General features: G+C 68.2%; 1 protein-coding gene across 1 annotated transcript in view; it reads right to left on the bottom strand.

The window, feature by feature from the left end:
• Positions 1-2596: 2596 nt before the first annotated feature.
• Positions 2597-9927, bottom strand: part of POLN (DNA polymerase nu) — a gene marked incomplete at both ends in the record, with an annotated part of 55822 nt that continues 48491 nt past the window's right edge. The window contains 6 exons of the mRNA XM_084233048.1: positions 2597-2692; positions 3565-3626; positions 4271-4338; positions 6399-6477; positions 7343-7453; positions 8690-8821. Coding sequence (XP_084089174.1) covers positions 2597-2692; positions 3565-3626; positions 4271-4338; positions 6399-6477; positions 7343-7453; positions 8690-8821 — 548 coding nt within the window. The remainder of the gene's footprint in view (positions 2693-3564; positions 3627-4270; positions 4339-6398; positions 6478-7342; positions 7454-8689; positions 8822-9927) is intronic.

Here is a 9927-nt window from a genome sequence, read left to right as displayed (position 1 = left end):
GGCCCTGGCCCCTGCCTGCCTCCGGAGCTGCCGATGGCCACCAGGTGAGGCCAGGACAGCAGCGTGGCTGGCACCTGCCTCAAGGGCTGAGGCTCCTAGGACTGCCGTTGGCGGTGGGAGAGCCTGGTTTGGGAGCAGAGGGCGAATGTTCCAGAGCACCCGAGAGCCGAGCCGGGGACACACACCTAAGGGGCAGCGGAGGGCCTGCCCCTCTGGACAGCCAGAGCTGCTGCGCCTGGCTCTTTTCCGGGTTCCGCGGCCGGCCTGGCCAGGGAGGGCGGTCCGTGAGCCAGGCCAGCTGTGCGGGCTGCGGGGCCTTTCGACTCCCCCAGGCCCAGCCTGTCTTCGCGGGCTGGGAGCCCGAGCCTGTGAGGTCCTGGGCAGCCCCCTCCGGCTCTGGACACCCCTCAAGCCCTCAGAGGACAGGGCGGGCAGAGCCTGGGTCTGACCCAGGTCTTATTATACAGCCAGGTCTTGGGCGGCGCGGCCACTCTACGGAGGGGACAGGCACGTGTGGCCTGAGCCTGGGCCCCGCTAAGGCACTCGGGTCGCAGCTTGGCGTGTGCTGCCCACCGCCCGTGCCCACGCGGGGGCGCCTGGGAACCCCAGGGGTGCCTGCTCCCTGCTTGCAGGCCCTCGGGCTGACGCTCCTGGGGGCTGAGTCCTGGGTGGAGGTGGGCGGACCGGGGTGTGTTGCTTGGAGGTGGGGTGCCGTGCGCTGCGTGGCTCGTAACAGCAATAATTAGCCACTTCGCAGAAGGGGCGTGGCCTGGGCTGGGCCCGGTGCCATGCGGGCTGGTGTGGGGCTCGCGGGTGGTGGCAGGGAGGGCACCGGTAGTAGCCAGCAGGGCAGCGGGCCACAGTGGCGCCCCTTCCCCTCAGGGGCCGGTGCACGGGCGCTGGGCAGGGGGCGGGCACTTCTGGCTGACCCCGGTGCTGACCATGGTGCGGGCCAGGCCCTCTGCCCCTGCTGTGTGGAGGCGTGTTCAGTGAGCAGGGCCTGCTTCACCCGTGGTCTGTGCCAGCCTCCGCTCTGTGCCCCCTCGAGGGACCAAGGGTGAAAGCCAAGGTCCCGCCGGTGGGCCTGGCTGGGTGTGGGCCAGCAGGGTGGAGCGGGGCCTCCCTGCACACCCCAGTGCTGCTGTTTTCCAATAAAAGCAGAGTTGATGGACCAGGCTCCTGTGCTTCCTCGAGACCGCCCACCTGCTGAGCTGGGCTCCGGGCCCGCCCGGCACCCCTGGAGCCCTGCGCTCAGAAGGGCTGTGAGCTGTGGGGACCTGGGGGGTGGCGTCAGGGCCCCCAACTCAGGAAGGAGGACGACGACTGGGGCCTGAGGTTGGGTACCCTGCGAGGGTGGGTGAGTTTGGAGGTCATCTGAGCCTTGGGGGCAGGGAAGTGGGAGCCAGTCCAGCATGTGGCCCCACAGGGCCTCCCTCTGCCCCCCCCTTTGTGGGTGGGCTCTTCCCCATGGGGTGTGCCCCCAGGGCGGAGCTGGCACTGTGTCAGGGGGTCTCCAAGCCCCAGGGGATGCATGGCAACGCAGGGGTGAAGTTGGGGGGTCAGTGTGCTTGCGTGGATCCCCAAGGCTGGGTGTGTGGCACGAGCGAGCATGGCCACCACACAGGGCAGGGGACCAGCTGGCATGGAGGACCCAGAGCCCTCAGGGCCAGTTCCTAGACTCTGGAATGTTCGTCCGAGACTCAGGCTTGGCCGCTCAGCTCCTGCACGTGCCAATGTGATGGGAGCCATGCACCCTGGGGGCATGTGACCCCAGCCCCAGCTCCACTGAGCACTGTGGTCCCGGATACACCGGCCCCAGCACAGGATGACCCTGTCTGCAAGCTCACCCCATCCGGCCAGCCAGCCACGGGCTCTGGGCCTCCTCCGAGGGGCTTCTGGATCCCAGACACACACAAGGAGGCAGCTAGGGGGCCCCCGGGGCGGCCAGGGGAGGTGGAGATGGGCCCCAGGCTCAGTGCAAAGCTAAGGCTGCCACTGCCACCCTGTGCACTGGGGAAGTGACACAGCCTTTCCAGGCCTCAGTCTCCCCACTGTGTGCCGGCCATCTGGACGGTCGGGAGTCTGGGGCGCCTGCAGGAGACTGTGAGATGGGCCTGGAGTCTGGCTCCGGAGCGGAGTGTGGCAGCCTGCCCCCTCAGGTGAACACCACCCCCATGGGAGGAGCCTGTGCGAGGTGCCCGCCCAGGGCCGCACCCTGCCGGGTTGTGAGGGCCTCTCAGGCGCAGGGACCCCCGGGGCTCGGAGGGCAGGGGTGCTGCTTCTGGTCTGGGCCACCCATGGGGGTGGGCTCTGGCAGGGGCTGGGGCCAGGACGCTTTTGTTGCGGAAAGAACTCAGGGACAGGCGCGAGGCAGCTTCGCTAGGTCTTTACTCCAGGGGCGCAGCACGCTCGGCTCCAGCTGGGGGGCGGGCCAGCACCCACGCTGACCTTGGGGAAGGTCACACAATGGTTGGTGGAAAACAGCTCTCTCCGCCCCGTTGCCTGGGGCTACAGACAAAATGAAGGTGAAAAATGCAGAGGCTGGGGGTGGGTACTGGGGGGGCACAGGGTACTGGCCAGGCGGTTGTCTGGAGACTCAGGGCCGTGGGCTGGGCCCAGGGTCACGGGCCTCCTGCAGTGGCTCCAGGTGTCCCCATGAGGGGCCGGCACTCAGAATCACTTTCAGGGGCACCTGCGGGTGGCAGCCAGGAGTGAGGGCGGGTGTGGGCCCGTCTTCCCTGCCGCCACCTGCCTGCAGGTGAGGACCTGTGTGAATGGCGGCCTGGTCCCATGGGTCTGGCCACACAGCGTGGGCGTGCACAAGCTCAGCCCGCACGTGTCCACTCCACCATGACCCCGTGACTTGGCCAAGCCCCCACCAAACCCATGGGGGTCTCTGTGCAGGGAGCGGGCCTGCAGGGCGCCCTGGGGTGCGCAGGGGGGAGCCTGTGCTGGCCACCTTGGGGCCTGCTCCCTGGGTGTCACCGGGACCTGGAGAACCGCCCCGGACCGAGTGGGCCCTGTTCAGGCCTGGACTCAGCTCAGCAGCGCCTCTGGACAGGGAGGGAGGGGCTGACCTCTGCCTGGCTCTGAGCGCGGCCGGCTCCCAGGGCCTCTAGACTGTGGGGCCCGCTATACCTGCCCCCGGGGCGGGTACAGTCTCCCCAAAACAGGAGCCCTGCCCTGTCTCCGCCAGGCCACCGCTGCAGTGCCAGGGGAGGTGCTTGGGGTAGATGGAGGTGAGGTGTCTGGGGATGTGAGTACAGGGGCCGCGGGGCCCAAGCTTGTGTTCCTGGGGAATGGGAGGGAGGGGCAGCGGCCTTCCCACGGCCTTGGGGTCTAGGCCCAGAGCCCACGCTGAGACGGGGCCTCCAAGAGCAGGGGCTGGGCCTGGCCTGGCGCACCTGGCAGGTGTGAAGAGTCTGCCTCCAGCCTCCGGGGACACCGGCCCAGTGCCCTCAGCACCTCAGCTGCTTCGGACACTATTTCCCACCAGCCCCTGGGCTGGCTCAACCCCAGGCCGCTGGGCCCCCGGCTGGGTGGGCGGGTAAGGAAGGGGCTCACCTGCAGCTGCTGCTCCAGGCCTGGCGCGTGCCGCAGGGCCTCCATGGTGGCCCCCACGAGTGCTGGGGAGGAAGCGCGGTCCTGAGGACGGTGGCCCGGCCCCAGCTCTGCCCCCGCCCCATTGTGGGCCCTGGGGGTGAGGAGGGCTGCACCCCACTCCCCGGCTTAGGGCAGGCAGCTGTCTGCACTCCAAGCAGTGCCACCACCTGCCCTCAGGGCCCGAGCAGTGGCCCTGCACTCTGGCCCACATAGGGGCCATGGCAATGCCGAGTCTCCCCACAGGGAGCAGAGAGCATGTTCCCGCAGGGGCCAGAGCCCTCGCATCCCTGAGCGCCGTGCCACCGCAGGAGCCCTGGAGGCCCCAGTGGGGCGCACACCCCATGTGCAGGGAAGCTGGTGCCCGGGACCGCCCCGCTCCCACCCAGGCCTGCCCACAGACCCGCAGGATGCTCGCTCCCCAAGACCTCAAGGCAGGGACACCCCTCAGGGCTCAAGGCTCCCCTCAGCCCCCCATGGCCCTGGAGGCAGCGCCATGGGTCCCTCTCCAGGTCTGGGTCCACCTGGAATGGCAGGGAGGGGCAGCCCATGGAGTCTCCCCAGCCCCAGGTGGCTCTTCTACCTGCCAACCCGTGGCACAGCCTGGGGCAGGGCAGACCGGAGACCCTGGAGTCATCTGCAGCTGGGTGGGGCCGGGGTGCTGGCTCACCTGCTAGCTCGGGGACCTGTGCCTCTCCCACTTCAAAGAGCAGCTCGTCGTGGATCTGGGCGAGCAGCCTGCAAGACACAGGCAGGGGTCACCGCGGAGGCCGGGCCCTTGGCACCTGGGGTCTGTGGAGCGAAGGCGCCAGCTGGGGCCACTGGCGTGGGCGCCTGGCAGGCTGGCCAGCCTCAGGGCTCAGGACCACCGGGAACAGGCAGAGTCAGTCTGGGCGCCACCCCGACTGGGCCGCCCCCCAGGGTGGGGCGGGCAGTGGCCCGTCCTCGCGGTCAGGCCTGGCTGCGGTCAGGGCACCCGCGTGCTCAGGCCTCTGGCGGGGTCTCGCGCTCCCCTGGGACTTCGTTTTTAAAAGGGCAGAAACCTCAGAACAGGCACTTGTGGCTTTTTCCTGATTTAGCCGAGTTTTCACACTCCCAGACGTGACTGCGGAAGTGGGGCCGCGGGCGCGCAGCAGCCTAAGAATAGGCCTGAGCGTTAGTCACTTACTCGCCGCTCTCGCAGCCAGCGGCACGGCCCTTCCCGCAGCAAACTGGGGCACCGGACGGGGACCCGGCGCGAAGGGGACGACGGTGCTGTGGCCTGGGGGGGTGCTCTGCCCAGCACCGTCCTGCGGGCGAGGCCCCGTGGGGACTCTCCAGGAGAGACCGGCCTGTCCCGTGGGCGGTCCCAGGGCTGGTACTCAGGGCTCTTCTGACAGGTCTTGGGGGACAGCGCCCCCACCCGGCAGGCCCCGCGCTTGTCAGGTCAGGGCCTGCCGCTCGCTGCCCGTGACCTCCTAGCTGCCCACACGGAGCAGGGCTTTGCCCAGCCGGGCCCTGTGGGACTCTGACCCCACGTGGTTCCAGTCCTGCCCGAGAGCCGGCCCAGGGATGCTGCAGACCCCCGTCCTGCTGCCCTCTTGTCTTGGGAGGGCTGGTCCTGCCACCCCAGTCCTCATAGCTATTCCCACCTCCCGCCCCCGGGCAGGCGGCCCCGCCCTGTCCAGTGTCTGGCTGAGGGGAGTGCCCCCCCGGGGCACTGTGAGCTGCTCTGTGAGCTCAGGGCTGGCTGGGGAGATGGGTGCCGCCCTCCACAGGCCCCACACAGCCTGCTTGCCGGGTCGCCCAGCGCGGCAGGAGGACACGTAGCCAGGGTGGGCCTGCGGGCAGCTGCCTGAGCACAGGTCCGAGGTGAGCTCTGTGGGGGGAGGGCCCCTGCCAGCCTCGCCTTCTCCGCTTCCTCCGGCGCCCGCACCTGAGAAGCCTGCAGCAGCCTCCTCACAGGGGTCCGAGTCGGAAGAGAAAGGGGCTGGTCCCGCAGGCTGGGGGCAGTGGTGGAAGGGCCTGGGGGTTTAGGGGCGACTGGTGAGGCTCTGGGGGGCCCGCTTGTCCCTTGCGCTGCTCTAGGCAGACACACGCTCTAGGCAGACACACGCTCACACCGGCCGGCGCCACTGCGGAACCCAGAGCAGCTCTGTGCTGGACGCCTCAGCGAGGGGCCAGGCTGCCCGGTGTACGCAGCCAGGCCCCGGCTGACGACCGGGCACTGGCCATCGGAAGAGGGACCCCAGCAGAGCCCAGGCCCCTCACGCCGTCTCCAGCGCATCTGCAGGGCGCAGCTGGCCTCCCGCTCCCAGGCACAGCTGCTAGGGCCTCCTGCCCGGCCTTGGGCCCTCGCCCGTGTGAGGACAGCTGCCAGGGCAGCTGGGCTCCTGATTTCGTGTGGGAGCGCACTGGGGAGGGGAGGGGGTGGCTAGGGGCTGTCCAGCCCGCAGGGGCCTGAGGGATCCCGGCCGCCCAGGTGGCGCTGCTGCCCCCGGGCCTTAGGGGGGCTGTGGGCCGGGCTGCCCGCAGGGCGTACCTCCTGTCCCCAGCCAGGCCTGTGACCCCCAAGGCCCAGCTAGGCCCGCAGAGGCCGGCTGTGACTGCTCTGGCCACCCAGAGACCAGACGCAGGGAAAGGGCCCTGGTGGGGTGCTGGGCGGGGTGCTAGGCGAGGCCGGCGACTGGCCAGGGGGCTCTCGGGGATGGGAGCTGCGGGCACGCGCCCAGCCGCAGAGCCGCTCACAGAGCGTGGGCACCAGACCCTAGGGGGTGGGTCGCAGGCAGCCGGGCCAGGCAAGCGGCACTCTCACTGACCTGGCGGAAAGCGCCGGGGAGGCGGCCACTGCGGCGGAGACGCGGACCATGGCCATCTTACAGAGGTCAGCAGCTGAGCCTGCGGGCACAAGAGGTGGTGTCATGAGTGGCCCTGGCTGCAGCCGGCCCTGGTGGGCACAGCCCTCCTCACATGCGCCTGTGCAGCGAGTGCTGCCTGGGGGCCGGCCGTGCCGGGCTGTCCTGCTGTCCGGGAGCACGTGGGCAGTTCGCCCTGACATGGACCCCACGGGTCCCCTAGTGGCCACCCCCACTCCCCAGGCCGAGCAGGGAGGCAGAGCTAACGGGCAGCCCCGTGTGCTGGGCACTAGACCGCCTGTCTCAGCGTGTTGGAGCCTCCTTGCCTGCCAGTGCCCTGGGGCTGGGCTAGACTGCTATGCCGGGCTTGCTCTCCAGGCCCCAGGGGCCTATGGGGGTGAGGCCTGGCTCGCAGCTACCCTGAGCCCTCGTGGGGGCAGCTCCTGGCCCAGAGCAGGGGCTGTGGCCACAGACCTTGCACCAACCCCACAGAGCCTGTTGTTCTGGGCTGCCTGGCACAGTTTTCCTAGCTGAGGTGGGCAGTGTGGGTGCCCCTGCATTCCAGCTGGCCCCCTGCTGAGGGTGTGGACACTGGGAGGATGCCCTGGGTTCGGGGTGCCTGACCCCCAGGTATGTGATAGAAGGTCCCAGCCAAGTCCAGGCCTGACCCTAGCACTGTAGGTTAACTTCCGAAGCCTCAGTGTCCCATTCTGGACGGGTGGCACTGCCCAGCGGGCCTCCCAGGAATGCCACCAATGCAGGTGGCCATGCGCCACACCTGCCCGCCTCCTGACAGTGCTGTGGAAGCCAGGGGCGGGCAGTGTCCAGTAATCCCGGGAATGGGGCTGGCCCTCGGCGCATGGCTGCAAACCCCAGTGGCAGTGGCTGTGGAGCGGGCGCAGGGGCACCTTGCACCACGAAGTTCACTGCTTGTCGCTCAGCTTGTGCCCGGAGTCGCGGGTCTGGGGTCCAGATCTGGGGCAGCGGCCTCCGTCTGCCCATGATGGATGCCACGTAGCCTGGTCGTGTGAAAGGGGAGGGAGAGAGGCAGGAAGACACAGCACCGCCCCCACCCCATGGGCCCCCGGGGCCCCCCCCGGGGCCCTGCGGCCTCCTGAGCTACAGTTAAGTCCTCTCTCCGGCTCTGCAGAGAACCAGACCGGCGCAGGCACAGTTCCGGCTCTAGGTCTGGAGCCCTGCGGGATGCGGCTGCATCTTGGCCCGCCGCAGCTGGTGGTGGTGGGGGGGGGCTCTTAATCCTCGTCCCTGGAGGGGCTGGTGCCTGCCGGCCCCACAGTGCCCGCCTGGACACAGCAGACCAGGAGCAGCCGGGGCCACCCTGACACTGCGGGTGGGCGGACGGACTCCAGAGCGCGTCCAGGAGAGGCCGGGCACAGGGGCCCCTTTGTCCCCACCGCCCCAGTGCGGCTCTGCTCCCTGCTCTCATGCTGGTCTCCCTCTGTCCGTCCTCTTCACCCCGCTGCTCCCCCAAGGCCTGGGGCCAGCACAGCTCACGTGTGGCCACACGGTTCTTACTTCTAAAGAACCCTTCAGCTCTGAGTGAGGGTCAGTCTGGCTTCAGTTTTTTTGTCTGTTTTTTAAAGATTTATTTACTTATGCATGCAAGAGCTGGGGTACAGGCCAGAGGTGGAGGGGGGCTGTGAGCGGATTCACCAGAGAGAGAGTGGGGAGCAGAACAGGCAGACTGACTGAAACACTGCTGAGGGGAGCAGCGGGGAGACAGGAGGGGTCTGCCACGCCCTGTGGGCAGCTCCCTGGCGGGGGATGGAACTCGTGCTGCAGAGGCTGCGGACAGCTTCACAGCGCTGAGACTCAACCCCTGCGCCACCAGGGAGGCCCTGGCCTCAGTTTTTGATATGACATATTTGTTCTGTCATTTAATCCTAAAAATTGTGCGATTTTCTTGGGACTTCTCTTTCTGATCTAACTCACTGGGAGGGCGCGGTTTCCCGGCGGGGACGGGTGGTGACCACACAGCCCGCTCTCGGCCCCCGCGTCTGGTTACAGAGAATGTTCTATTTGATATTCCTTGAGATTTGAGACCAGACTGTGGTGAAATTCTGTAAATATGCCATATGCTTTTCAGCCTCTATTTTAGCTGCGTGATCTTATCTATTTCCATCTTGCTAGTGGCTCCCCAGCCCAAACTTGTAAACGTTGTTGCCTCAGCACACCTGGCTCTGCCCTGCCGGGAGCCGGCGCAGAGCTGCAGGGTCTGGCTGCGGAGGGCTCACCTGTCTGGCGACACTGGGCGATGGTTGCTTGGGCAAACTCCTTGATTTTCTTGTATTTCTGCAAGAAACTCTCCAAAAATTGGGCAGCTTCCTGGATAGTAACCCCAAGGCAAGTGGCCAGACGCTCCTTCCCTACAGTAGCAGAAAGAGCCAAGATCAGGGGCGCCTGTACCATCCCTTACACCCCCACCCCTCGCCTGCAGGGACGGCCTTGCGGCCTGCAAGGGGCCAGGCAGGCGCCGCCAGTCAGGTCCAGCCGCCCCGCTGGCCTTTTCTGACAGGACGGATGGGCACCAGTGTGGCCAGTGGACAGGCCTGTTGGACACCTCGGGGGCCGCCCTCGGCCTGTGCAGAGCCAGCCCTGGCCCAGCCCTGGGGGAGGGGAGAACACCATCACCAACACGTGAGGAAATGGTGCCCAGGAACATGGGCCCTTAAAACTGACAGAAACGCGCTGGGTCCCCAGAGATGGGAATAATCTGAGCAGAGGACAGGGGCTGGGGGCGGGACATGGACAAAGCTGCAGGCTGAGCCCCGGGAAGGCGTGCAGGCACACCCGGATCCCTGGGAGGGAGGCCTGGACAAGGCCTGCTGGCCTCTGCTGGGCTCACGCCAGAGGCGCCCACAGGGCCGTCAGGCTCCAAGCCACAGACAGGTGAGCCCGCTGACTGGCCAGGCCTGGCCCTCCTCACAGGCCCAGCCCTGCAGGGCGCCAGCAGCGGCTCTGCGGGAGAGAGAGGCAGGTGTGCCGGGCGGTGCTGACCAGGGGAAGCCCGAGCACACGCGCCTCCCTGCAGGGGCCTACCCTGCGTCTCCGCCAGGCCCATCAACATGGCTGTGGCTGGAACCCTTTCCTCCCGTCTCCGGGTGGCCGGAGGAGGGGCTGGCTGAGGTCCCCGAGGGGGAGGGAGCAGCAGAGAGCCCATCGGGGTCTCTGTCCTGCCCACGGAGACAGGCCCCTGCACTCACGCACACCGCCTGGATGCCTTGGTTGCCGCACCAGCCCCAGGCCCCGGGCTGCGCAGGGACCGTGTGGCCAGGGCGTGTGGTCTCCACGTGGTCTTGCCCTGCAGCGCTGGCCTCGGTGTGCTGGCAGGGGAGCAGGGCAGACCCGCTGACTCGTGTCCTGGCCCCTCGGCCGGCGTGGGGGCGCCAGGCCAGTCTTGCCCAGCCCCAGGCATGGGGGCCCTGGCGTGCGCACGTGGTGCTGGCGCTGGCCAGGAGGTGACTGCCATGGG

The sequence above is a fragment of the Talpa europaea genome (assembly GCF_964194135.1).
Source record: "Talpa europaea genome assembly, chromosome: 5".
NCBI classification, from domain to species: Eukaryota; Metazoa; Chordata; class Mammalia; order Eulipotyphla; family Talpidae; genus Talpa; species Talpa europaea.
This window is presented reverse-complemented; position numbering and strand designations above follow the sequence as displayed.